This window comes from Solanum pennellii, chromosome 8 (genome assembly GCF_001406875.1).
Source record: "Solanum pennellii chromosome 8, SPENNV200".
Lineage (NCBI taxonomy): Eukaryota > Viridiplantae > Streptophyta > Magnoliopsida > Solanales > Solanaceae > Solanum > Solanum pennellii.
In genome coordinates, this window is record NC_028644.1 from 67,546,629 (window position 1) to 67,574,372 (window position 27,744).

At 33.5% G+C, this 27,744-nt stretch overlaps 2 protein-coding genes across 2 annotated transcripts; one reads left to right on the forward strand and one right to left on the reverse strand.

The window, feature by feature from the left end:
* The first annotated feature begins 2,706 nt into the window (after positions 1-2,706).
* LOC107029099 (SNARE-interacting protein KEULE) lies at positions 2,707-19,170 on the forward strand. The gene is made up of 21 exons (XM_015230416.2): positions 2,707-2,997; positions 7,829-7,887; positions 8,296-8,377; positions 9,666-9,744; positions 11,745-11,795; positions 12,593-12,689; positions 12,789-12,821; positions 13,115-13,240; positions 13,317-13,508; positions 13,595-13,678; positions 13,758-13,856; positions 13,935-14,011; positions 14,722-14,818; positions 16,141-16,266; positions 16,342-16,437; positions 16,798-16,917; positions 17,001-17,078; positions 17,445-17,641; positions 17,749-17,839; positions 17,997-18,086; positions 18,762-19,170. The coding sequence occupies exons 1-21, from the start codon at positions 2,925-2,927 to the stop codon at positions 18,813-18,815; spliced, it is 2,001 nt and encodes a 666-aa protein (XP_015085902.1). The 5' UTR covers positions 2,707-2,924; the 3' UTR covers positions 18,816-19,170.
* A 311-nt stretch (positions 19,171-19,481) lies between these two features.
* On the reverse strand, positions 19,482-22,977 carry LOC107026847 (deoxyribodipyrimidine photo-lyase). Its single transcript, XM_015227939.2, has 9 exons — positions 22,557-22,977; positions 21,697-22,037; positions 21,373-21,613; positions 20,977-21,134; positions 20,740-20,776; positions 20,492-20,550; positions 20,263-20,344; positions 20,108-20,179; positions 19,482-19,831 (listed from the first exon to the last, which is right to left on the reverse strand). Exons 1-9 carry the CDS (start codon positions 22,857-22,859, stop codon positions 19,658-19,660), a joined length of 1,467 nt encoding a protein of 488 aa, XP_015083425.1. The 5' UTR covers positions 22,860-22,977; the 3' UTR covers positions 19,482-19,657.
* Between the last annotated feature and the right edge of the window lie 4,767 nt (positions 22,978-27,744).

Sequence of the window (27,744 nt, forward strand, 5' to 3'; positions counted from 1 at the left end):
TTTTTTTTTTCAAAAAAAAAAGAAGAAGAAGTATACAGCAATGGAAACACAAGATAAACTTGTTTTTGCTGTTTATGAAACGACAGTTCATCAATTTTTTTTATTTTTCTTTATAATCGAATACAGGTAATCGTTCATTGGATGAAAATTCATGTTTATTATTGCAATAATTATATAATGTTCTATTGAATTTACAAAATTTGATGTAGATGCGTTCTTTATTGTGGTGATAATTGTATATAGCCATATCGTAAGTGTTTTTCTTTTGAAAACTGATTTAAAAAATATATAATTTTTTTACGAAAAAATTTCGTAGGATACAAATATATACCTTTTTTGTATATTAATACGTGTACATGAATATGGTAATTAAACATGACAATATACACAACTGTCTAAATGACTTTGTATATACTACAATAATATATAAACTTAATATATACTAACTTCAATAATTTGTATATAACTACTAAAATACACAAATTATAATCATATATGAAATTTTCCCATCTGTATAACTAAATCCAATTACTTTTTATATATGTATACAAAAACAAAATAATAAGGAGTCTTTAATATACAATTCGCTACTAACACTATTAAAACTTAGTATATTATTCATTATACATAACTTAAAGTATGTATAAAGTAATCAAATCCACAGACACATACAATAATTAAAGGAATATACAACTATATAACTAAAACATGTGTGTACTAAACATCCAATATACTATATACAATTACGTGAATACAAAATTTACTTAAACAAATAATTTTTTGTATATTGACACCTAAATAACAAAAAAATTGTATCTAAAATTGTGTTTTAAGCCACTACCTCATGATTATGATGTTCTTCAGATCCGTCAATTTCAGATGCATTTTCCTCTAAATCAATGTTTACTGCTTTCCTCTTTCTTCATCCTTGTACAATTTTAATGCCTCTAGCTTTGACATTGTTAAGAACTTCTTGAACTGCCGTAAGGTCATATTTTTTCTTTGATCTCAATTCTTCCATTGTTTGTTCATGTTGAACTTGTTTGGATTTTACCATAGACCCAACATCAACCCCAAAATCTTGAGTAAAACACATTGAAAACGAGGGTAAATTGTCAACAAAATTGACATGCAATGAAATACCTCTGATAATCCTCGTAGATGAAGATGATTCATTCATTCTGATTTTGAAAAATTTATGATCTAATAAGAACAAACAATCGATTATTTCACCAAAGAAGTATGAAAAAACATAAGAAACATAATACGTATACAATTGTTGAATAAGGAAAAAAAAAAAGAAAAACGACTAAAATGTAGGATTACCTGCGACAGTTGAATTCAATTTCAGGAGGGAGGACTTGAATTTTTGACAATTTGAAATTCAAAATCGGATAGAAGTATTAATTGTAGGAGAAAAAGGTGGAATATGAATAGGAAAGATAATATTGTTTTGTGTAAAATTATATAAAAAATTAAAAAAAAAAAGGTTTTTATACTATTGGTTTAGGAATAGGTGGTGGACCCCATTAATTATAGCAAAAAAATTAAACTATAATTATAAAAAGTAAATAAATTAAACTATACCCTTATTATATAATTACCTAGGAATGTTTGCCATCCCATGTAATTTTCCCTATTTTTTATCGATATATTTTACTTTCATCATTTTAATTTTTTAGTATGGTTATGACTTAATGCAAATTTAAGGGCAAATTACAAAAATCACATAGTTTTAAGGTAAAATTACAGTCTATCTATTAAAAGTTTATAATTACAAAATTCTCTAAAAACGGACATAATAATATAAACGTTGATACATTAATTTGATGCGCGAGATACACTAATATGATGCGTGAGATACACTAATCTGCTACGCAAGGTACAATTTATATATAATACAATAATCTGATACGCAATATACATTAATTTGATGCGTGAGATACAGTAGTTTGATGCGTAAGATACAATAATCTGATGCGCGAAGTATATTTTATACATGATACACTAATCTGTTGCGCAAGATATACTAATGTGATGTGCGAGATAAACTAATTTGATGTGCGAGATACATTAATGTGATGCTAAAAAATAAGGAATTTTAAAAATTTATAAAACTTATTAGGAATAATGGTAATAAGTAAATTAAAATGTGAGATTTCTGTGATTAATCCAATAATTAGACAGACAAATTAATCCTAATTCTTCAAACTTTTCCTAATTAGGTCCCTACAAATTCCTGACACTTTCCTTTTTAAACATATTTTTTCCTTTAATTAAAAAAAAGCTCAGTACAACTTCGCCCAAAGACATACCCAAAAAGGAAGAGATAACGGGTAGTAAATTTGGATATCAACTTGTTTAATCATTTTTTTTTTGTTTTTTATATTTCGAGGGTTGAATATTTATATTGAAGTTTGATTATTTTAAATTTGTATCGAATAGTACCCCAATTTAAGGACAACAGTCCTAATTACTATGGACGAAACAATCCTATCTATTACTCTTTCGGTCCAGCAATAATTACTATTTTGAGATGTCCATCAATATTTGTTCGTAATGTGAAATTAATGAATAATTTTACTTTTAGTTACAAAATAAATCAATGTTCGATTATTATTAATGTTAATAAATTAGTTTCCGGGTATGAACCTTTGGACGGTTGGTTCGACCCGGAAAATGATGAAATGGTTTCGGGTCATAGTCATATCGTCGGAGACAATTCAACTTTGTGCCTTTCAACAGTCAACGTGCGAAAATTACTACGACTAGTTCTCTCTCTGTGAATTGTTAAACCACTGAGAATTTCCATTTCCAATTTTTCGATCACAACGATCTCTGTGATCGACAATTATTTAAAGGCCACACACACAGAGAGAAACGGAAATTGGAATATATTTTACTTTTTGGTGGAAAAATCAATTATGTCGATGTCTGATTCCGATACATCGTCGCAGGGAAGCGATTACAAGAACTTCCGGCAAGTTATACGTGACAGTGAGTATTCTATAATCATATTTTTGCTTTGAATTGGCCTTTGATTGAAACTATTAGGGTATTAATCAATCTGTTAGTAGAATAGAAATGTAGTTTCCTTGATCCAATTTTGTAAATTGTGCTTTTTGTTAATGAGATGTGCCTGAATAAAGTAGACTGGATATTAGGGATTGACATAGTCAGTTGATTGATTGGTACTAATTTCTGTATGTTCATTTGAGAATTACAACAACATACCCAATGTAATCCCACAAGTGAGGTTTTGAGGAGGGTTGTGTGTATGGAGACCTCACTCCTTCACGAGATGTTCATTTGAGAATTATTATTTGGTAATCTAATTATCAAAGTTTGTGATTCTCTTAGCTTTTTTTTTTTGTGGAGGATCAATTGTCAAAATGGTTTGGAGTGAAATCAAGTCATCAGGTTATATTCACTATTAGTGACCTAAAATTAGGCGGATGTTGCATTTTTGAATCCTACTGCAGACTAAAGCTTGGTATTTAATTGGAGAAGGGTAGAGAGGGGCGTTATTACCCCTCGAGCTTTGAGCTTTGAACGTGCAGTTACTATCCCACGGGAATTTCTTGGTTATAAAAAGATACAATTTTTATTGTTATCTGATGGGTTGCGTAATATTGTGGGAACATATGAACCTCAGGATATTTGGTATTGAGTTTCCTTACCTGGCAAATGGTTGAGTTTTCTTGTTTATGTATAAATCCCTTTAAATTACCAGGCAACTGTTGCAGCTTTTATCTTCCACTTTTTCGAGCATTGATCACTGTAACTTTCCTCACACTGTAGTAGCATCATTAGAATGGAATTATACCATCTGTTCTAGTGTATGGTAAGAAAATATTTTGGAGTACTTGTAATGAATGTAACAGAGAAATTTTTACTCTGCAAAACCCAGGAAGCACTAACTGGAATTTTGTCATTTATAGAAACAGCCTAAGAGGTCAACTATTTTGGATTATCTAAAAAAGATGTAGGATAATTTCTGTCAGATGGTTGACAACTCATAAACTGACTCTGCAACTCCACCTCAACAAGAAAAGATTAGTGAAAATGATTGAAACTATCTAAATTAGTCAACAGATTTTTAAAAAATGAATAAACCTAAAACCAACATTATTCTACACATCATAACATGCACAACCTCTTGATTTAGACATAAATTCTGGACGGAGTATACTGTCAGAGCAGTTTTTGACATGGGATTTTGAAGGAAGTAGTGGTCAATATACATGTGGAAATGCGGAAGTTAAGCTCTAGACATGTCATTCTTAAGCGTGGGGATGCTATAGATGTCGTATGAAGTGTTCTTCAGGAAATGCAAAAAGAGGTTCTTTTTGTTGGGGGTTAGGCTAATACAGGATATTCTTTTTGATAAGGTATAACGGGGCTAATATTGGATAATTTTTTTGATAAGATCAGGTATAACGGGTATAATAGACGTATACTTGTTACTTGTTAGTCATAAGAAACCGAAATAATATTGGAATGATGTATTTCTTGTTAGGCGTGGATGAATTCAGGATATATGGGACTTTAGACCGGCATTGCATTCGTTTTGCAATGCGTGACTATTCTTTTTCAGTAACATCATCTCTGGATTCTAATCCTTCAGATCATACATGTGGGTTACTTTAATCCTTATACAATTTTGATTTTTATCCTTGGATAAACAACTTCTGGCGTAAGATAATTTCTAAATATGCTATGTTGTTAATAGGGAACATAAAAAATGCAATAAACACCCAAAACTCTAATGCATTGTTTAACCTGATGCCTTATTCTAGATCAAACAACTGCCCTACTTTGGACTTCTAGATTTTGGTGCAAGTTCGTTCTACCTTGTTGTTTTTTAGACCTTCTGTAATGCCTTAGGCAGGATATCCCTAGGTCCAAGACAGTATTTGTGATCTTCGAGAACACACTTTATTTTTATCCCTTTGGACTTTTACCACCTAAGCCCCAACAAATTTAGGACTTACAGTGTATTATTAAGCCGTCAAACCCAAGCTTGAAACTTTTTTTTCCGCTGTTTTTGCTCCTATCAACCTAGGGCTCTAAAATTCCTTTGATAAGGTAAGAGTAATTTTTTTGGTATCAGCATCAAGAGGTACAGGATATGGTACAAAAGAAGCAGTATACTCAATTTTCTCTATTGACTCAAAAGAGTCCCAAAATTCCTAAAACTGTAACATACTTCCTAATGTGTTCCCTTTGCATCTAGAGTATAAGTTCTGTAATCATTTAAGCTCGACAAAAGAATATGCTCAGTCTTCCCTTCAAAACATCTCCTGTCTCTTTCAAGGCACACAGTCCAGATGATGTGCACAGTTATAGTCTTTCTGGATCTGTTATCCACTTTCTTTCTGTCCCAAAATAATTCAAGTTGCTTAATATCTTGTGGCATTACTTAGCTTGCTCCAAACAGGTTGATAAATAGAGACCAAATCTGCCTAGTAGTTGCACTGTAACAATAAATGGTTGCTATTATCTGAAGAACTACTGCGAAGAAAGCACATCTTTTGCATAATGAAATGTCTCTCTTCTGTTATCTATTGAAGACACACACCCTTCAATGCTACCAAAGCAAAACATGCAAATAGGTGGAACAATGGATTTCCTATTCAATATCGAAGGCTATTCCTTCTCCCAATTGCACCACCGCTTCAGGACTAACTTAAACGACTATATAGATTCAGACTTGCTATCCAATCAAACCTAGGAATCTCTCTTTTTCATCTAGCACCACATGTTGCAAATTCCAGCAAAATCTAGAATTTGAAGTCGGAGTTGGCTTGAATATGTGCTAGAGGGTGGCTCTGCTGACTGGATTTACAATCGGTTCAAGCATCTAGAATTGAAGTTGACAGGCGTGGAGTTCTATTATTGTCAGCAATTAAATGTCAACTCATTAGTTGGAGTTGTAGGGCAAGACCGCAAGAGTACTTGTAGATACCAAAGTAAGGTGGACCGTAGACTAGGATATGAAATCGTGGCTAGCGTTCTCTTTTCCCTATCTTGGAGAGCGAGAGAGAAATAACTGCCTAGCAATGGCATGAGCTCATCAGCCATCAATCCAAAGTCTCGAGCGAAAACAAATAATTGCTAGGCATAACGAAGTTATGATGAGAGGATGCCCATTTAAGGAGTTGAAAATCACTGAACAACTTGTTTTGCCCAGAAAAGTGTACAGAAAGCTTCCATTGAGATAACACTTGAAGTAACAATGAGTCAACCAACTAGCCTTAGTTTCAAACTAGTTCAGGTCGACTATATGAATGCTCTAACATCCCTTTTGGTGAATTATTTGGTTTTCCTATGTTGCACTAAGATCCTAAGGGAATATCTCTAATTTTTCACCTTAGGAATAGGCAAGTTAGGTTGCTATTGTGACAAGAACGCTTTCTCCAATCAACAGGTTGGGATTTCAAGTCAACATGTAAGTGAAGTGGGAGAGACCACTATTGACTGCGCACGAGGTTGGGAGGGTGGGGTTCTGTCATATAAAAGGAAGATTGCCCCCAAAAGGTTTGCTCAGTTGACTAAGGTTGGTGGAATTGTTTCTTTGGTAACAAGTTCGAGCCCTGTGCCAAGCGAACTATATCCAGTATTTAAGTGGAGAAGGGGTAGAAGGATAAACCCACAATTCCCAAGTTTCAAAGTTTGTGGTTGCCCAAATAGTTGGTTCTAGACGTATTTATCAGTCATTAAAAAAAGAAGGAATAAATATTGACACCCATGGAGTAAAGAGAAGTGCTTTGCAACTGAAGTGCAAAGAAGTATCTACGCTGATGATATACATGTGAAATTGATTGCCCGAGTCTATGATAACAACATCCCTGTTTGTTTGCTTTTTAGCTCAACACTCTAACTGAATAAATATGTTGCTAAAAGAACAAAATCATTGAAATATGACTAAGCTTTAGATGAGTGTCTACAGGAGGACTTTGTCAAGATTCATACTGGAATATAGACTATTTTTAAATTTTTTTTTTGATTAATTATGATGTTTGTAATCAGGTTATTGCAAAATGATAAACTATTGAAACTAATTTGCAAATTGCAATGATGGGAAAAGGGTTCTTATATTGAGAGTTACTTGCTTCCCTGTAAAATTAGGTCTTGGACCTAACTCACACCGCTAAAGCGGAGGAGGGTTGCCCAAGTCTTACAAAGAGACCACCCATCTTATTGATCACCAATATGAGTCGTTTTTCCTCTTTCGAGACCCTTTGGGTGGGATAGGTCTTGCTCTGGTACCATATAAAATTAGGTCTTGGGCCTAATTAACACCCCAAATCCCAGCTCAAAGGGAGGCGGATTGCCGACGCCTTATAAAGACACCCTTTTGTTTTCATGTCCGCATATCGCCGATTAATGCACCCCAAGATCTGCTATAAAACTTTCCAGTTAATTGTTTTGAACTATATTTACAGATGGAGCTCTAGTTGCACTAATGCAGCCTTTTCCTGTAATTTGAGAAATACATGATGAATTATGTGTTCGTTTGGAGTTAATAATGATCTCAAGTTCTGCCTTAAGAGTTCTTCCGTCTTTTTTTTTGAGATAGTAACAATTTGTATTTCTATTTCCAAAAAATCAAAACTGCCACAACATGTTACAGGTTCCTAATTACAAATTTTAACAGATTATTAGGAAGATCTTCATTCCTATGACAAAAGATTACAGGGGATCCTAAGACATTCACAACTGATTCTTGATTTTCCATATACTCCTGTTTACTTATTTTCACTTGCAATGAAGTGTGTTGTCTGATATTCTATTCATATGTTGCCATTTCCTTCTATATTTGTAGGATTACTATATGAAATGCTCAGGTCTGCCAAGTCAAAAGACTCAAAATCAGCATGGAAGGTACAACTACATTATGTTTCACAATTTGAAGAGATCCTTGTGTTTGTAAATTTGTACTTTCAACAAAAAAAAAAAGTGATGTGGTTTTAGATGAAAAGCTTTTTCTTTACCAAATCAATGCTATAACGTCTAAAACTCATAGCAACTAATCGTGTTGCTTATAAGTATTCTTTAGGAACTATTTCTCAAAAAATAATAAATTGGAATTTTGTCAAGAAGATTATATACCCATTTGCAATTTCCCAAAAATAAATAAATTGGAACTTTTTCAAGAAGATTATATACCCATTTGCGACAAGGTTATGCCTTCACTTGTGTTGAAGTGGCTTGAAATACTTCTATTAAATTCCAAGAATGCAGGTTGATGAAACCCATAGATAGTTCTTCTATTGATCCTCTATCCTGCAGGTACTCATCATGGATAAACTAACTGTTAAAATAATGTCATATGCTTGCAAGATGGCAGATATCACAGAGGAAGGAGTTTCATGTAAGTATTTACAGACCATTCTTAGGGATATTCATTCTTTTTTAATGACAATGACACTTCGACTATTCCACTGGGTACTTGCTACTTCCCACACCAGCACATATACTAGATAACTCTGCACACCAATGCTTAGGCAGGTGGGAAGATCTCACCTAGTTTTTTTTTTGTCTCCTTGGAGGTATACTAGAGAGCACATAGTTCTCCCCCAACTTCATATTAACCACTAGGCCACACCCTTGGACGCCACATACTTTCATTTCTTACTTCTATCTTGATTTACTGTTGAATCAAGTCATTGATGGTTGTGTATAAATTTTAATACATGCTTTCAGATGTGATACATACTTTATGTATATGTATATAGATTTTCACACACTGTTCAGTTGGAATATTCTTTCACCTGTCTATAGAGTCGACATGTTTCTTTTTTTATTTTGTTAGCTCCTTAACTATAGCTTAGGCTACTTGTACTAGTGCTGAAATGTTTTATTGTCCTTTGTGTTAGAGCTAACTGATTACACCTTTTGTAATTTGGCATCTTCCTGTGCCCATTCAATGATAATCTTTAACCTTCTCAAAAAACATAAATTGTACATATCTGAATTAAATAGATATCTCTCTGTGTTAGTTTATATCATTGGAATGTGCAGATTATCTTGTTTTCTTCCTGGTTTATGTGATCTTAACTTTGTATCCAAATGATGCTGATGGTCTCTCATAATGAATTAATGTGCATAAGTGGTGTTGGTAATATCATGTATTGGTTGACGTTTCTATTACATTATTAATCTTAACCTCTTTAACCCATTCATCTTTTCGTTACTGAATAGGATGTACTGTTTGTTACTCCCTTTCTTTTGTGCCTTTGTATTTTAGCAGGCCACATTTTCCAGTTCTACCTGGAAATAATTGCATATCTTATAATGACATTTGTGTGGATTATTAACTTTTCCTCTTAAGGTGCAAGTGCAGTCTATTCTCGTTTACTGGTCTCCTAGTGATTTTGTCCTTTTCTGTTGAAGATTAGCAAAACCTAAAATTGGGCTGGTGAAGCATGTATTTGTTCCTGAATATATAATAAATTCATATTTCCTTAGAATATAGTGGTCAATTAGGAGAAATTTCATGGGGCAACACCATAGCATGTGCGGATCCTGTGATTTATTGGTCACTATTGTCTTTCGGGTGGATGATATTTGAATGCTGATGAACTTGATCTTGAATGACTGAAAGAGCTATTGTTGATCTTGAATGACTGAAAGAGCTATTGTTTACAATGTTTCTGCAGTGGTTGAAGACATATACAAGCGTCGGCAGCCGCTCCCATCAATGGATGCGATATACTTCATCCAACCAACAAAAGAGAAGTACTAATGCTAATTTCTTTGTTTGACTTCCTTACATAGTTCACTCTTTCAGATCCTCTAGCATTTCTAGGTGTATACTTCTATGTTATAAATTATGTTCTTTCCATTTTGCACCCTGAACATATCTTTTTTGTTTTTATTAATCAAGTAAACAAGATTTCATTAATCAAAAGGGCCAGCATCGGCCACCTGCAAGAGGTATACCAAAAGGTAAAGAACCTACCAAAAGATAATAGTTCTTTCATCTATATAACCAGAAACTAAATGAGTGCACCAAAAATAAATAAGTGATCAGAGACACTTCTCAACTGACCAAAATTCATTTCTACCCCTTCAAATGCTCTCATGTTTCCCTCTTAAAATAATCCATATCAAAGTAAGGGAACAACATTCCATGCACTGCTCTTTCTCTAGCTTCTTCCATCTTTCCAGCTTAACAACAAGTCCTTTACAAATCTAGGCATCACCCATGACATGCCAAACCATCTCATAAGATCCCACCACCTTCTCCTGGCTGCATTGTAAAAGAAAACAATCTACATCTTCACCCGCGTTGTTGCATGGTTAACACCAACTGATGCAAGCAACTCCTAATCGAAATAGTTGCTAGGACTTGAGCCTCTATTTGTACGGCTTGTTTCATCCATCCTTAAGTACTTGATCCTATTTCTGTGTGTGACTCTCTTCTTGGTATCAGGTGTGCGAGTTTGTATATCAACACATACCTCAGATTCTATTACTCTCCTGAGAGGTACAATCTAGACTGATGATATAGAGTAAAAAAAAAGAAAAAAAAAGAGCATACTTATTGTCACGGAATATTATCCTTATCTTAACTGATTAAATAGAGAAAAGGAAAAGAAGCACTAACCTGATCACATGGGTAGGTAGTGAGGCGAAAAATATGATAGGGTCAAAAAGGCATATATTGACAGAGCAACTCAAAGAACTCAAAATTTGAGCAAAATGAAGATATTAAGTACATGATAAAATAATTAGGATAGGGTGCAAATTACACAAAATAAGGTTATTAACTAAGCTGATTACATTTGCATAATTTGTTGTCCCATTTCCATTTTGGAATGTTTATGTTTGACACAATTTAACCATTTTTTTCTTTTTACAAACTCCACAAATTGTTTAAAATTTAAACTTTCTGAACCACTCAGAGTTGGATTTGTGTAGTGCTTTGCGATCAACTCATGTACTATGACCAATATGATGTACCAGTAAGATTAGCAATTATAATCCCATCCATTCATACTCATGTGACATGAAATGGGATGGAGATAGTAATTTCTTAGACTTAAACATCTGATTGTTGAAGATTTGTCCATTTTTTCCTATATGATTGATTATGTTGTCTATTCTACTTTCAGTTTGGTATCCTTCACCATATCATAGGATGATAGAAGTTAAACTGAAATCACTTAAAACTTTTGAGGTTACAGTTTGTTAAGTATGTGATATTTTTTGTTTTAGTATCATGAATTTTGACTCTGATCGCGGAGGAGTATGGCACTGTATCTTCTGTATGAGTTTTTATAGTTTAAATAGGTAATTTTGACTATGAATTTTCTTCACACCTAAACTATTATGCGGTGTTTAGAGAAACACACAGATATTGCAAGCAATTAGTTTAATGACTATTATCAGAAACTCCATTTATAGTAGAGGTTTTACCATTCTGTTTTGGTTCTTCTCCATGGGTGATCCAGGAATGTTCCTATTATTTTTTCAACTTAGCTTTCGATATGGAAGGATCTTTTATGCTGTCTTGCCACTATAACCATAGGTTGTGATACTATTAGCAGAACTTCTGGTACACGTGTTCTTTTTATCAGGAACTTCTGTTGATAAATGTTATTATTATTATGCTGGCTCTTTGTTTATCTTAGTAATATCAATCTTGCTGTTTATTTATATCTAAATATCTATATGCAGATTCTATGTCTTTATCCATACAGGCACTTGATGTTAACCTTTTCTTTTATTTGCAGCGTTCTGATGTTTCTATCTGACATGGCTGGGAAATCACCTTTGTACAGAAAGTACGTCCAGAAATATCTTGACTTCCATTCTGAATGCCTTTTGTCTTGGTCACATATTTTTCTTTGACAATTGTGCATTATTACCTAGCCTCTGTTGATAGAAATAATGTATTGCCGTGTTGTACGCTTGTACCTATGAATGCACTGATTCATATTATTGAAAGAAGAAATTAATTGACATTTGTGTTCAGCGGAAAGAAAAAATGTTACACATGTGGAGGACATTTTGAGAGAAGGATAGGCTGCCCAAGTATCAGTTGAGAAAGCATTTTCTCATATAACCCCATACTTCAATCTCTCTGAGAGTCTTTTATATTGGAGCTTGCATTTAGACTGAACAAAGATTCTATCAAGACCACCTTGCAGTAATTAACCTAAAGCTAGATTTGCTATATGTGAAATTTCACATCATCTTTTACTGAATGCGAGCCAACATTGTGAAGGTACAGTCCCACCTAAATGCAATTTGAGTGAGAAGACCTCTGTTTAATAAGTGCATTCTGAAAAAAAGACCTTTAAGTCACCCAGATTTAGACCTCTGTACTTTCATGTTGACCAAAAGTCCCAATCCTCATATGAATATTCATGGTATGCAAAGCAGCTATTGGTCTCAACTGGATCTATTCTTCTATATCCTAAAGTCTGATGGTCAATTCCCTTCCAATGAGTTAGGGAAGCTTGACTTCATCAAAAAGATAGAGGGATCTTAGGTATAGATGTCAGAGTCTGATTTCCTTTGGTTATTTTTTCTTCTTCCTCTCTCACTCATCCTCTGCTCCTCTTTATTTCCTTTTCAGGGCATTTGTTTTCTTTAGTTCACCTATTGCTAAAGAGTTGGTTAATCACATAAAGAAGGATTCAAGTGTTCTGTCACGCATTGGTGCCTTGAGAGAAGTTATTATCCTTCTTTTTTGTGAAATCTTTTCTTGAGCAAATTTTACTTTTATTGCTTTAATTTGTGTCACTGTTCTTATTGAGGGCTTTATTGCGCAGATGAATTTGGAGTTTTTTGCTATTGACAGCCAGGTATATGATGATGCATCACCCAAAAAGTCATGAAATTTGTCATTTTTCTGCTTTAGTTCCTGTGCTTAATTAGAGAATGTAATTCTGTGAAAATTCTTATCGCTTATGCTGCGAGAAGCTGAGAATCATATTGTATATATCAAACTTCCTTGTCTTTAACTTTCTTTAGTAAGAAGTTCAATGCAACAGCTTTAAACATGGCTTACTTTTTGCCAGCAGATTTTGCGCTGGGGTTGTCTAGAATAGTAGTGTATTGATTTATCTCTTCCTAACAATCTCATATTACCCTATAGGGTTTTATCACCGATAATGAGAGGGCGCTTGAAGAACTTTATGGAGATGATGAAGGTTCTCGCAAGGGTAGTTTGTGTTTGAATGAGATGGCGAACCGTATTGCTACAGTTTTTGCATCATTGCGGGTAAGCATTTTGATCTTGATCTGGAGCTTTCAAGCATAGAGACAAGAGACACCCTTGCTAAAATTAATTTCTACAGGAATTTCCTTTGGTGCGCTATCGCGCTGCAAAATCTCTTGATCCTACCACCATGACAACCTTTCGCGATTTAATTCCTACAAAACTTGCAGCTGGTGTTTGGAATTCTCTTACAAAGTACAAATCTACTCTTCCTCACTTTCCACAGACAGAAACTTGCGAGTTGCTTATAGTGGATAGATCAGTAGACCAGGTTCAACTTTGTTTCCTCTATTCTCCAGGTGTCTTGTCTATTTCTTATTTCCTTGACATGCTTCTCTATCTCCCTCTGTTTTCCAGATTGCTCCCATTATACACGAGTGGACATATGACGCAATGTGCCATGACTTGTTAAACATGGACGGGAATAAATATGTGCATGAGGTGAGTTGTGTGTTCTGGGTCTCTCTAATGGAAATGCTGTTGAATCTACCATAACAGTGACATTTTAATGTAAGGCTAGGTTCCTGGCAAAGCTGGTGGCCCTCCGGAGAAGAAAGATGTTCTTTTGGAGGATCATGATCCTATCTGGTTAGAGCTCCGCCATGCACACATTGCTGATGTAGGTCTAGTGCATAACTAGTATAAGCTAGGAATAGGACATGATTATGCTATCTCTAACCAGTAATTGGTTTGTCAGGCTAGTGAAAGGTTGCATGAGAAGATGACAAACTTTGTGTCAAAGAATAAAGCTGCACAAATGCATCAAGGTTCAAGGTTAGTCTGCACTTTTTGCAATTCACATAACCTTTTTTTCTAAAAAAATTCCACTTGAATATGTGTTTGGAAATGCTTTGTCATGATACGTTCGAAAATTAATGCAATTTGCAAGAGAAGATGTATAGGATGTAAGAATCTGGGAATGTGATTGATTTAAACAATGGTTGACCCAAGATCTGTTAGGTTGACCCTCAAGTAAGAAAAACCTTTCCAGGTCTCGTCCAGTGTGCAGCTGAAGTAGTTTCCTTATTAGTAAAGATGCCCGTTTCTCTTTATGGAAGAATTGGTGTGTCAATTATCAACTACGAGAAGCCGCACAAAGTTAAAATCCATGAACTCTATATTTAAAAGTTGGACGCCTGCCAGGCTATTCTCAACAACAACAACAGACGCCGCAGTGTAGTCCCACACAGTTGTGTGTGTGTGTGTGTGTGTGTAGAGTGTACGTAGACCTTACCTCTACCTCAGAGGTGAGGTAGAGAGGCTGTTTCCGATAGGCTATCCTCATTTACTAGAAAACCTCTTAAGCCATTTACTTATAGATTATAGAACTAATTGCAGAATGAGTTGCCATTTTTTATTTGGGTAAACTTGGAAAATACCTGCAAGTCTGGACTTAGAAGCACATACAGTTTTCTTTTTCCATTCTTTAGATTCTAAACTAGATAGCTTATGTTGTTTACTCCACTTTTTTCTCAAAATTGTAGGGACGGTGGTCAATTATCTACTCGGGATTTGCAAAAGATGGTTCAGTCTTTACCTCAATACAGTGAACAAATTGAGAAGCTCTCCCTGCATGTTGATGTGAGTCTTCTGATAATTTCACTTGATGGTTGCACTTTGAAGTCTTGAGTTTGATTTTATATCTACACTTTTGAACGTAAATCAGCTAAAGATGTTACTTTATTTATTATTCTGGTCAAGAGACACTGTTTTATGTCATTCATTAAGCCTTATTCTGCTGTAGGCTCTTACTTGCATTGTAATTTTATCATGGCTATTCTGGTATTGTGGCAAACTGCAGGCTACTCAAATGTGCATGATATTGATCCTTGTTGTGTGCAAGATAGGCTAAAATCTAAGAGTTTTTCTATCGTTCTGGCATCAAAGATTAATTTGAAAGGAAGATGGTAAAAACTAATAGTTAAATCACATCTGTATTTCTTATAATTGTTCATGAAAAGATACCATATATTTGGGATTCTTATTGTCTAACCCAATTGACTACATTTTAGGTTTCTGAAAACGTTAGGAATGCTTCCATAATAATTATGTTCTCTAGATTTTCACAAAGTTTTTACTTTATCAAAAATGATCTCCACAGGCTTGAAGAACTCAAATTTATCTAACATTTCAAAATTTAAGATATTTTTCCCTCTGAAATATTATTTTTCCAACTATTTTGACACTACTTTTATATAAAATGAATATCAAAGAACTTAATTTTAGTGCATAGTTGAAACTATCCTAAACAGGATATGAATAATGGGGGCCAAATATTTTTTATCAACATCTATTCCTTCTGAACAAGTGCCAGAAAAGATGATTTTATCTTCTAATCATTTTTTTGGAGAAACAATTCTTATTCTTATGCTTACCAATGCTAGTCAATTTATGACTGTCTCAATTCTTATATCTAATCAAACTTTGTTGTACGAGACAAGAGAGGGGGAAGTATATAGGACACACATCCAGATATCCCTGACAAATTCGAGAACAAATATAATATAGAGAGAATCCAGTTTTTGGGACCCAGGATCTACAGGTTGCTGAAAATTTCCATGAACCTTTGCACAATTGCAAGTATTGATGAACACACTGTATTTTTCTAGTGCTTTGCTTGGATTAACACAATATTTGGTGTGATCTGTGATTTTATTTTTGGTGGCGAGAGTTTTATTGCGATTGTGACTGTTGAAGTGACGTTGTGAGTAGCTGTAGATAATCACTTCATTTTTTTTTGTGTACTGGTGGAATTACATTTACCAGTATGTTTTACCTGAGCAAATGTTCAATATAGATATTTTCAGTTTCTTATTAATTTAGAGTTTATTGTGTGGTGGATAAGATCTTTTATTGAAGAAGTCATCAGACTGACTATGATGACCATTTGTCCCCTAATCCAGATTGCCGGGAAGCTAAACAGAATTATCAGGGAGTCAAGTCTAAAAGAAATTGGCCAATTAGAGCAGGACCTTGTTTTCGGAGATGCAGGAACTAAAGATTTGATCAATTTCCTGAGGGTTCATCAGGTAGAAACTGTATAGATTGTTAAACCTCCATAATGTCTAGATTTGTTTATTTGAGCAATTAGCTGTGGTCTGCAGGATGTGACACGGGAAAGCAAGTTACGCTTATTGATGATTTATGCGTCCATTCATCCAGAGAAGTTTGAAAGTGACAAACTTTCCAAGTTAATGGAGGTCAGTGATTTGTTATTGCTGTATCAATATCTTGAATCGAACAAGTGTCACCTTATATTGGAGATTTTCTTATTCTTGGTTGAATTACTAACGGTGTGAAAATCTAAATAAAGAGATACCTACTGCATGTTATGATCTTCCTAGTGGTCGAAAACACAATTTTGCTGTTTGACTTGAATTTTCATTTGTGGCATAACGCATTGTTTTAATTTTGATTCCTTTTCATGTTAATTTGTGTCATCTGGAACTACATAGACTTTGAACTTCACTTTAGTACTATTCTGAATGGTAGACAAGGCTGCTCTCACTGTGTAGAAGACCATTTTGTACACATGAACACTCACATTTGTACCTCTTTAGTTAGCGAGATTGCCCCAAGATGACATGAATGCCGTGTACAATATGAGATTGCTGGAGGGATCAACAGATCATAAGAAAAGCTCACTGGGACCTTTCTCTCTCAAGTTTGACGTTCACAAGGTACGTGATTGGCTATGAAATTATTTGCATTCATGATAAGCTCCTTCTGATTAGATTTCATTGTCCTTTTTTTTAAATAACAGAAGAAGCACGCTGCTAGAAAAGACCGTACTGATCAAGCATCAACATGGCAGTTGTCTCGTTTTTACCCAATGATAGAGGTATGCTACATGGGGGTGTGTTATGACACCATATCTATGAACTGATGATTCTGATCATGTTTTGGTTGTCATGATTCTACATGTAAAGCCAACAATGTCAAGGGACTTGACAATTTTGGTCCCTTCCATGTTCTCTAACCCAGATCCAACCCCCTCCCTCCAAATGAAAAACAAACAAACAGGGATAAAGAACAAACTCAAGGCTTTCTGAAGAAAAGTAGTTCATGATTGTTAGCTCCGATATCAAGAATAGAATAGAATATCAGGGTCACTGTAATTCATCACATTGATGGGTTGGGGTGACTCAGAGGCCCGAAGATACTTCTTTGAGATGGTTAACTGATCAAATCTATTCTAATCTTGCAGGAACTTGTTGAAAAACTCAACAAAGGGGAATTACCAAAGAATGATTATCCCTGCATGAATGATCCAAGTCCAACTTTCCATGGGACTTCCCAGTCTGCATCAATACAAGCAAATCAAGTTTCAACTCCTCATTCAATGAGATCGAGAAGGACAGCCACATGGGCCCGCCCTCGAAATTCTGATGATGGATATTCTAGGTTAACATTATTGCACCTCACCATTATATGTCATGATATCATTTCTGTGCCAGAACTAGGCAATCTTTTAAAGGAAGTGCTGATTGAATTCCTTCACTCTCTTGCAGTGATTCAATCCTGAGGCATGCATCAAGCGACTTCAAGAAAATGGGTCAACGCATTTTTGTATTTATAGTTGGTGGAGCTACACGATCAGAGGTGTTATTTTCAGACTTAACGTTTATGGTTTTAAAAAAAGAAAAAACTTTACTTCCCATTTCTGGCTTATATTTGGTTTCCTTGGTAGCATGTTAATGTTCTAACTTTACTTATCATACATGGTAATCTCAAAGTCATTTTCCTTTGTATGTTTCAGTTGCGGGCTTGTCACAAATTATCTACAAAGCTGAAGAGAGAGGTAGTTCTTGGTTCATCCAGCATCGATGACCCTCCACAATTCATTACGGTATGACACTTCATCTGCTTCCTCCCCTATCTCCATTTTTATCTTTTCTCATTTGGGGTGCCATTATAGATGAGGTAATATTTGTGTACTGTAGTTAATCTCTTCAGTTAGTAATGATAGCTTTTTTTTAGTTAATATTAATATGTTACTGCCTTCTAAAGAAATGGACGGCGATCGCTTCTCTGTTGACGTTTTATTGATAATTGAATGCCTTCTTGAGAATGTCAATAAAACATGTCCTAACTGGATCTTGTTTTACATATTTTTGCATCTATGCTTCTGTTTGCATTATTTGGACCACAAACAATGTTTTCTTATAAAAGCCATAGCATCTTAAAATCATTTGAACTCCTTGATATGTTAGTTGGAGAACTGGTTGTACAGCATCAGGGTGTGTTCCGTACAGGGGATAATATTTTCTGAAAAATTGTTTTCGAATTTTTTCATATTCGGTAGGTCATAATTTGTGGAAAGTATTTTCTTTGGAAAAAAGTTGCTTCAAGATGAGGAAAATGACTTGGTGGAAGTAGTGAAACAAGTTCCACAAAATGACATTTCACATTGATTGTGTCCTCCAAAACACATCATCTTCACCCCCATCTCTACCTCCACATCCCCACCTCTAGTTAGAGATATACACCCCATATTGACTTATGATGGTCGATTGTGTTGCAGAAATTAAAGCTCCTGACTGCAGACGAGCTCTCGCTGGATGATTTGCAGATCTAGAAACAAATTGCTGGGGAAGATGGCAACCGAAATCTCTTATTTCCCAGGCTAGCATTCCAATTGTATACCAAACTACGTTGATTCATTTCAATTTTTGACAGTCTTTTGGTAGATATCTGGTACATTGAAAGGTTAAATGCAAAGTTGGTGGAACATTCAGATTCCCTAGAACGTTACAATGTGCCAACAAATTGGGGGTTTGGGTCTGTTGTATCATTTTTATAGGTTCCATTCAAGACTTCCATTGTGTGTAATGTAATTTCTGTTAATGTAGAGGCCCCATTTGGAAGAAACATTCTATATCTTCTTTTCTTTTTTTAGGATTTCCTCCTAAAAAATTTCCCAGGACCCAAAATGATTATTTTTTTGACTACTTGATCATGCTCTAATGAATGAGTTAGGAAGCATAATGTCCAGTTTCCTATTGATACTTGACATCCAACTTTGTATCAAAGTACAAAGAAGAGATTCAAACAGTGAACCTTTTGGCTTCGGACTCTATGCTTCTGTGCTCCAAAGCACTTTAGCCTTGATCCATGATTATTATGTCGTTTTAAACACTAATCGCTGAAACATTTATAAGCCGGAAAAAAAACTTATGGAGTACCATAGATTATCACTGAAAACACATGCAATAATGTGTTCATTTAGTAACGTAAATCTCAATTGTCTAGAGAAACAACAATTAGAATTTGATCAACTACAACTACATTTTGATTTGTTCAAAAAGGATCTTTATACTGAGGTCTAAAGATTCATAAGTTACAAAAGAAATAAAAAGGTTAGTAACTAAGCTTTAATCAATCTCTGAAAATCCAGGAGTAAAGTCTATCAATAAATTACTAATTACGCAATTCTTTTGCCTTTTTGTCCAAAATTACTTGTGCTTTTCTTTTCTTGCTTTCACCTACTAGCCTCTTAACGTATGAAATATATCCGTCTACATTGAACTTCCTCTTGCAACCTGCATAGTTCATGTATCTGATTTTCCCAAATACCGGGCGTTCTCGCCAACCCTAAAGGCCAAACATGAAAAAAAAACTCAGTTGCAGTTACTGAATCCAAGCATACAGAATGTGGTATAACATAATTTCCACCAAATCTACAAGCTTTCAAAACCTCAAAATTTGTTTATTTTGGAAAGTGCTTTTTATAGATCAGATTCCTCATCAAAAATGTTGTCTGTACTCGTGTGGGGTCATCCAAAAATGCAATGCACTGTTTTTGGAAGACTCTACCCGTCAACATTTTTGAAGTGTTCAAACAACATTTAAGCATGTTGTAGTAAGAACCTGGTCGTGTACGCCACATATTGACCACATGCATCCAACATAACCACTAGGGTCTCTTCCATCTATATGATACTGCAAAACAACAAGATTTCAGATCAGAACTCTGATGCATTTCTAAAAAATGCAAAACTTTTAGTGCAGAGAGATTACATTACCTTATCATTTAAATATATTGTGATGGCCAGAGCTTCTTCTGGTCCATTTGTCCACTCGAGTATCTTTTTAGCCCAATACATCCTGCATAAAAATTTGCAATCTGGAACTTAGGAAAACACAACAATAAATTTCTGTTTTTCCTTTTGCCTGTTCTGTAAAATTTAGCGAACTTATTCATGTTTGCTAGAGAAGTTAAATGATGCAGAAGTATGGAGAAGTATTACTCGCCTCATAAAACCATGCATTTTTCCATAATGAACCATCTCTAATTGGGAAGCATTCCAAAGCTGACCAAAATACAAAACGATTAACAAGTTGGAGAATATGTGAGGAGGATCCTGCTATAAACCTAAGAGCAACAGGTGAAATAGCAGGGCATGCTAAAGTCTTCAAATAAGATCAATAACTCTTCACTCATATTATCACTCTTTTGACACTTCTGGTTTATGTAAGAATTAGATGTAAAGGTAACTTACAACATCTGCAGTCTGTGCCTTCTCCAATTGCTCTAGCCTGCAAAAGACCATATTCACTTTCCAACTTCAATACCATATAAAGAGTAAATACTAGCATCTAACAACAAACTTTATGTTTCATCTTCAAGAAAATTCTTATGAAGTTATAGAGATTTGATGAACAGATAGTTAAGAATCTCACTCTTTTCTTGGTTAATGTAGATCTACTGAGAAAACAAATGAAAGCATTTAACTCACGTGTATATATGTTCTCGTTTATCAGATGCATGTTCCATTAAGGTTTTACGCGCCCATTCCCATGCACCCAGTAATGAATCATATTGAGGCTGATAATAGCAGAAGTTATCAGAAAGCTCTCTGCGCACAATCATTTCCTCCAGAAATGTGTCAACTGCCTGCATAAACAGCAATCAACCATATAAGCTTTACATCAGAATACTGATAATGGATAGTAAATCACGAGGCAATATAAAACCTAATGAAAATCAAGATGATATTCTAAGTTCAAAATCTGTTCGAAATACTGCACAAGGGCAGAGCTAACATATCAACTAACTCTATAGACTGAAAAAAGGATTTCATAGTAAGCAGAATTATAGCACAAATGTAGACAGACAGATATGATTCCACGACCTGAGTATAATTTTTCCGAACTTTGTTTGCTTCTAATGCACATCTCTGTGCAGATATCTGCCCAAAGTGCAAATAAGGAGAGAGACCAGAAAGTGCTTGGGGTTTCAGAGGGTTGTTCCGGTCCGTTGAATAAGTCTTCAACCTGGTAGTCAGGAACCCTTTTTTACTTCCCATTAACACTTCGAATGCAGCGTCTTCACCTGGTTCACACCATTCAAGTTCAGGTACTTCTGCTCCTTTCCTGGGGCAGTGATCAATTTATAGCATTTGTTGTCTAAAAGATATAAAAATCACAAGATTGTTAGACCAACGAGACTATCTTACCTTACAACATCTGAAACTAGTTTTGGCCAATCTATTGGAGGGTTTGAAGAAGACCACTTTATCTTAGGAGGCTCTATTGGAGGCAATTCAATCAGATACTCAGGAAGCAGCTTATTTATTTTACCACGTATCGTTCTAGCACTGTATTCCAATTTATTTGATGCCACCCAAAGAGGAACAATGTTGTGTGCATCAACCTCATGTATTGTCACTGATTCATCCACCCTCTCACAAATTTTTTCTTTCCAACTCCTAACATCCCTCAACGGTGAGAAATCCGTTACTAGAAGAGAAGCTCCACATTCTTTAAGAAAGTTGGGAATTGTGTCTATTGCTTCTCCCTGTTCACGACAAGCCATTGCATAATGAGCTTAAAAAGGACTACTAATAAACAAGGACAAGAAAGAAAACATATTGAAAATGTGCCATCATAGAGATCAATACAACAGTTACTTAAGTAGTTCAGCTCAAAATCATGGGAATATTTATGTCTACAAGCATAAACGTATCTGAAATGGAGCAATGAAAAAATGAAATGAAACACAATGTCATATTTGATCATAACTAATCAGCCAAATCTATGGAACTGTAAATCCCAAAATTAGTTGGAGTATTTAGCCATATGAATCTTCAATATCCATTCCGCTCACACTCATTTCATCTTATATATGTCATGTCGAAAGCTCAATGATTAAAAGAGGCATTCTTTTTTAAAGCACACCAAAATATTAAAGTAACACAAACAAATCGAAACAGAAGGAGTAAACAACACAAATATAAGTGCAAAATGAACATTGTATAAGCAATGCATATTTGTGCATGTAAGCTGGCTCGAACATGTAAATACAGATTTCGTTTACCTGAAATAGAAAAAACGGAATTCGAAGAGTACTTTCGAGGTTCCCCTGAAGCTTCTCAAGGCCTCTAAGCATAAACCCTAGCTGTCTAGCTTTAGCACCTAAAAACTGATCGAACAAATTGAAAGCAATAGCTACAGGTACATTTGCCTTGTCAGCTTGATCAACGGCGTGGATCAACGCCCAGTTATCTCTTATCCGTTGATCTCTAAACATCCAATACACCACCGGACCAACCAACGGTCCTGATCCTTGCTTCACAACCCGGATCCGACCCGACTGAACAACTGGAATTGCAGAAGCCATGGCGGAACACGTCGAACAAAAACTGCACTAACGTGCGCCGGACGGAGAAAATGCGTAGGTTAACCGAGTATGGTGGAGAGCTTCGTGTTTTGGTTCCGTACAGGTACAGTTGAGGATTAATGGAGGGAAAATGAAACAGTTAACGGTTGTGGTATTCGAACGAGACACGTAGTGCTTTCTGATTGGTTGTTTTTTGGGCCGGGTCAGTTTGAAAATCATTAAATCAGAAAAAATGGGCCATATATCGTAGGAGTAGCCCAATATTTGAACCTCTTAATCGGATTTAAGATTCAAAGTTTACGAGTTTCTCAGTTGCCTACATATTAATATCTAATTATAAGACTATAAGACGAGTCCATAATCAAGTAAGTGTTTACTAGTAAATTTCTTATTATATATATGAATATATATATGATATGATATAAATAAAAGTATATTGAATTTTATAAAATTATAAGTTGTACTTTACATCCGTCATCAACTCTACTTACCGTTATAATCTTTGGCACTTCGTAATTCTTAGGCCGATGTTCAAATTTACGACTTGAACATGCTATAAAAGATTATTTAATATTATAAAAAATATTAGTAGTTTACTAAATAAATGATCTGATTATATAAATATTTTTATACACGATCAATACATATAACCTAAACTCTATTGGATAAGTGTTTTGATACATGAATGTTGGCAAATAAGAAATTAATTAAAGAGAACCACGTTTCAATTAGTTGAAACAAATGATGAAGACTAAAAGCTATCTACTCCTTTTCTTTTCTCCTTTTCTTAGCGCTTAATCAACCATTATTTTATTAATTATGACTCTTTTAAACTTCTTCTGTTATGTTAAATTTATTATTCAGTTACTCACAAACGTAAAGATTAATCATCAAATCCCAAACTAGTTGCTACAATTAATTAATTATTAATTGGTATATTATGGTCAAATACAATGTCACATGTTGATAATTAAGAATACTATAGAAAAAGTGGGCTGCTAAGGGAAATAATGTGGACCTAATTAAACTTAAAATACAGACAACAACTTTTTGGGGTTAGCAACCCACTAAATCTTGGATTTGTACACCAAATCTCCTTTAAATATCTTCTTGATGAAAAAGACAATTATTGAAATTACATTATGATGTAATTTGCCATCCTACATTTCTTGTAATTGTACGTAAAAAATTTAATTTGCCTTGTCATGCTCGATTGAGTAGGTGTTTTACTTGAGCAAATTGTCTACGAGTGTTTAAAGAATGAAATATACGTATTAAAAAATAACTTTTTATCTATATATTTTGTATTATTTTCTATGTTATGTTTGATTAGTCCACTTCGCTGCATGAAAAATATTTTTTAAAAAAAATAAATTAAGATAGAGGTAAGATTGCGTACACATCACCTCTTCAGATTTCGTTATGATTTTAGATACTTACGGTGAATTCTGACTAGTCTGAAATAACATAATGTAACACTCATTTAATGGTGTGTAACAATCTCAAACTATCTAGCCACGACACACACTAATCACACATATTCAACTCCAATGACATCGATACAAGTCTAGTACAATAATTAAATCCTTTGTCTTTGGAGATAGCTATTAGATTCAATTCCACTAGACGTAAATCTAAGTATCATTCTTTTTCTCCTTTTTGATTAATTGGTTATTTTCTCCGTTTTACAAAGAATGATCTGATTTGACTTGATACGGAGTTAAAGAAAATAAAGAAGATTTTTGAACATGTGGTCCTAAATTAAAGTTATATGAAATGTACAAAATTATTTTTTAATCTTGTGATACTAAACATGCTACGTGAAAAATTGTTACTAAATAAAAATAATTCTTTTTAAAATAAAGAGAGTATTAGATATTATTTTGAATGGTTTTTTGTACTCCACGTATCCCATTAACTTTGAAATTATTTCTATATTTACTTTAGATAACATATATCACTACAAGCATCAATAATTAGTTCACTTAAATTTGTGACATATTAATTATACGAAGATAATTTTATTATTATTTATGGCTTACTTTGAAATAGAGTACTACCCCACTATAAATACTGGCCTCATGTTAGTACTCTACGTGTATAATTATGCACCTATACATAATTTATTAATAAAAGGTATAACAAAGCTTTTAATATTTTCTCTCGTATTTATTTATTAATATTTTATTAGGGTTTTTTTAGTGTGATATCTAAAATTATTCCATATATTGAGATATCTCATTTTTAAGTGTCTGATATATATATATAAAAAAATTAACACCCTAGGCAAACGAAATATAAAAACACTCTTATATTTTATTCCAGAATTCTTATATTTTATCCTTCATATTTAACTACTCATTAAAGTTTAAGTAATCTTACTCATTGGAAAATAAATTAAAATTAATACTGTACTTAATACCTAATAAGATAAAATACATATAAAATAATAAATTATTTTTTGATTTTTTAAATTCAATAAATAAATTTACTATACATATATAGAGAATTTGACCTGTTCGAATTAACGTGAACTCGTGACCAGACCTCTAGATCCAACCCCCAGACCATTCAAGCAAAAATTAATTAATTGTCTTGATCAAGAAAAGAAATAAGTCCATTGATTAACAATTAAAAAAGAATATGATTAATGTTTAATCAAGAACGTGGAGTGGGGTATAATTAGGAGAAAAAGGAAGATGAATAATTTAAGTGTTAGTAGGAGTATTAATTACAATAATGATAGCAACTTAGATAGGAAATTAAATATAGGCCAAATAGCAGTAATAATTTGGTCTGTTGTTCTGTGAAAGCTCTATTTTAACTAAAATTAGTATTTTGAATTTTGAACTACCATGTTCCTCTATGAGTATGTCTCCCTCCAGTACGTTACATAATATTATTAATTTCTTTAGGAGAAAAATGCTTTGACATCGTAACAGTAAAAGTTATCGTCGTATAATAAAATAGTATGGGTTTAAATCGTAATAACGTATATATTGATTTAATATAATAATACTATTCTTTTTGTTTTAAGGAGATTAAATTTTAGAGCAAATTAACTTAAAATTGATCACTTTACAGATTATATATTTATATGGACAGATAAGTCAATATATAGATGGAGTGTCACCTCTATAATTATATTTTGTTCAAGCAAATAAAATAAAAATAATCTTTTGAAGAGATGATTGAGTGGTTGATAGATGTTCCAACCTTACAAATTGAAATAATTTTTTATTTTTTTTTTGAAAAATAGGTTTGATGGCAACTTCGAATAAAGTGATTTAACGAAAAATTTCACAAAAATTACAGTAATGGATTTTAGATAGTCACACACACGTATTTTTGATATGTTTAAAAATATATATGTTCTTTTATATAGTCATATAAATATTAACAAACTAAAATAAAATAATGAATATGATTTTTGATTTCGATTTTATATATACTAACCACTAGAAAGTAAAATGAGTACGTAAACTTAATGGTCATCTCAAAATCTCTTTGACTATTCAATTAGGCGGGGTGGTTTAATATTTTTATAAAATTATTTTCTCGTGATTTATATATGTATTAGAATTATGCGCAGACATTCAAATTATATACCAAACGTAATATTTCTTTTATACATAAATAAGGCACCTCCTAAACAACTATTGAATATGATATTTCCAATACAAAATTTAATATATACTTAACTTATCTCCAAATTAGCGAGTGAACGATTTATCAATAACTATTTTTTTTTTCAAAGTGTTGGTGGAAGATGGGTACTCACAAATGTAATGTAAGATAGAAAATAGTAACAAGTGTCCCTGACGCTATTCCTGTAATAGGATCACCTTTGATCGAATTATTGCGAAAGCGCTAGAAATGAATGTAGTGAAGGACCATTTAATTTAGTGGAATTGTATTAGTGTTATAGTATATCTATGGTCCCAAATGTCCAACATGTGTTTTGTATTATTTTTACTTTGAGGTTGTAAATGTTTATTCAATCACAATCAAACTTAGGATATCATGATGCCCAGAACCCTGGAACTGTCCTTAATTTTAAGATTACATAACATGGACTTCTTCCATTCAATTCCATTTTGAAATGATGTTGTATCATCTAATTTATTTTCTTTGTCCTCCTCAACCACCACCTAGTATATACCCACTAGCTAACAAGGTAAAAGTTTAAAATAAGTCAGAAGTAAGGTTTGTCTGATACGAAGAATGATTGTTTAAATTTTTTTTAAAGATATTTTTTAAATGAATGTATACGAGCTTTTAAAAATGAAGAAAATAACTTCTTTCAGTAAAAGTAGGAAAAACAAGTTTTACAAGTGATATTCTCACGTTAATTGTGTCACATTCACCCTATAACGGAGTTCGGAGTCTAAAGGGTGAAAATGTTAACAAAAATTCCAAAACGGTATATGAAATTTCTTTTTAACCAAAACGGTAAAATCGCTAATATTTTGTCCACTTGAAAAAGTAAAATCGCTGCAATAGCAGCGATTTGTTAAATTTAATTATTTTTTTTAAAAAAAAATAAACAAAATCGCTCCCAAAGGAGCGATTTCCAAACTAATTTTTTTTTTAATATGTCGCTCTGAGGCAGCGACTTAAGTTTAATTTTTTTAAAATTATTTTTTGCTTTTTTTTCTAAAGTTTAAATATTTTTTTTAAAAAAAAAAATCAAATCGCAGCGGTTTTTAATTAAATTTTTTTCTTTTTTTTTTTTAAATTAAATCGCTAAAAAAGATTTTGATTTAAAATCGCTGCCTTGGCAGCGATTTGATTTTTTTTAAAAAAAATTATTTAAACTTAAAAAAAATAATTAAAAAAATTGAACTCAAGTCGCTGCCTCAGCAGCGACATAACAAAAATATAA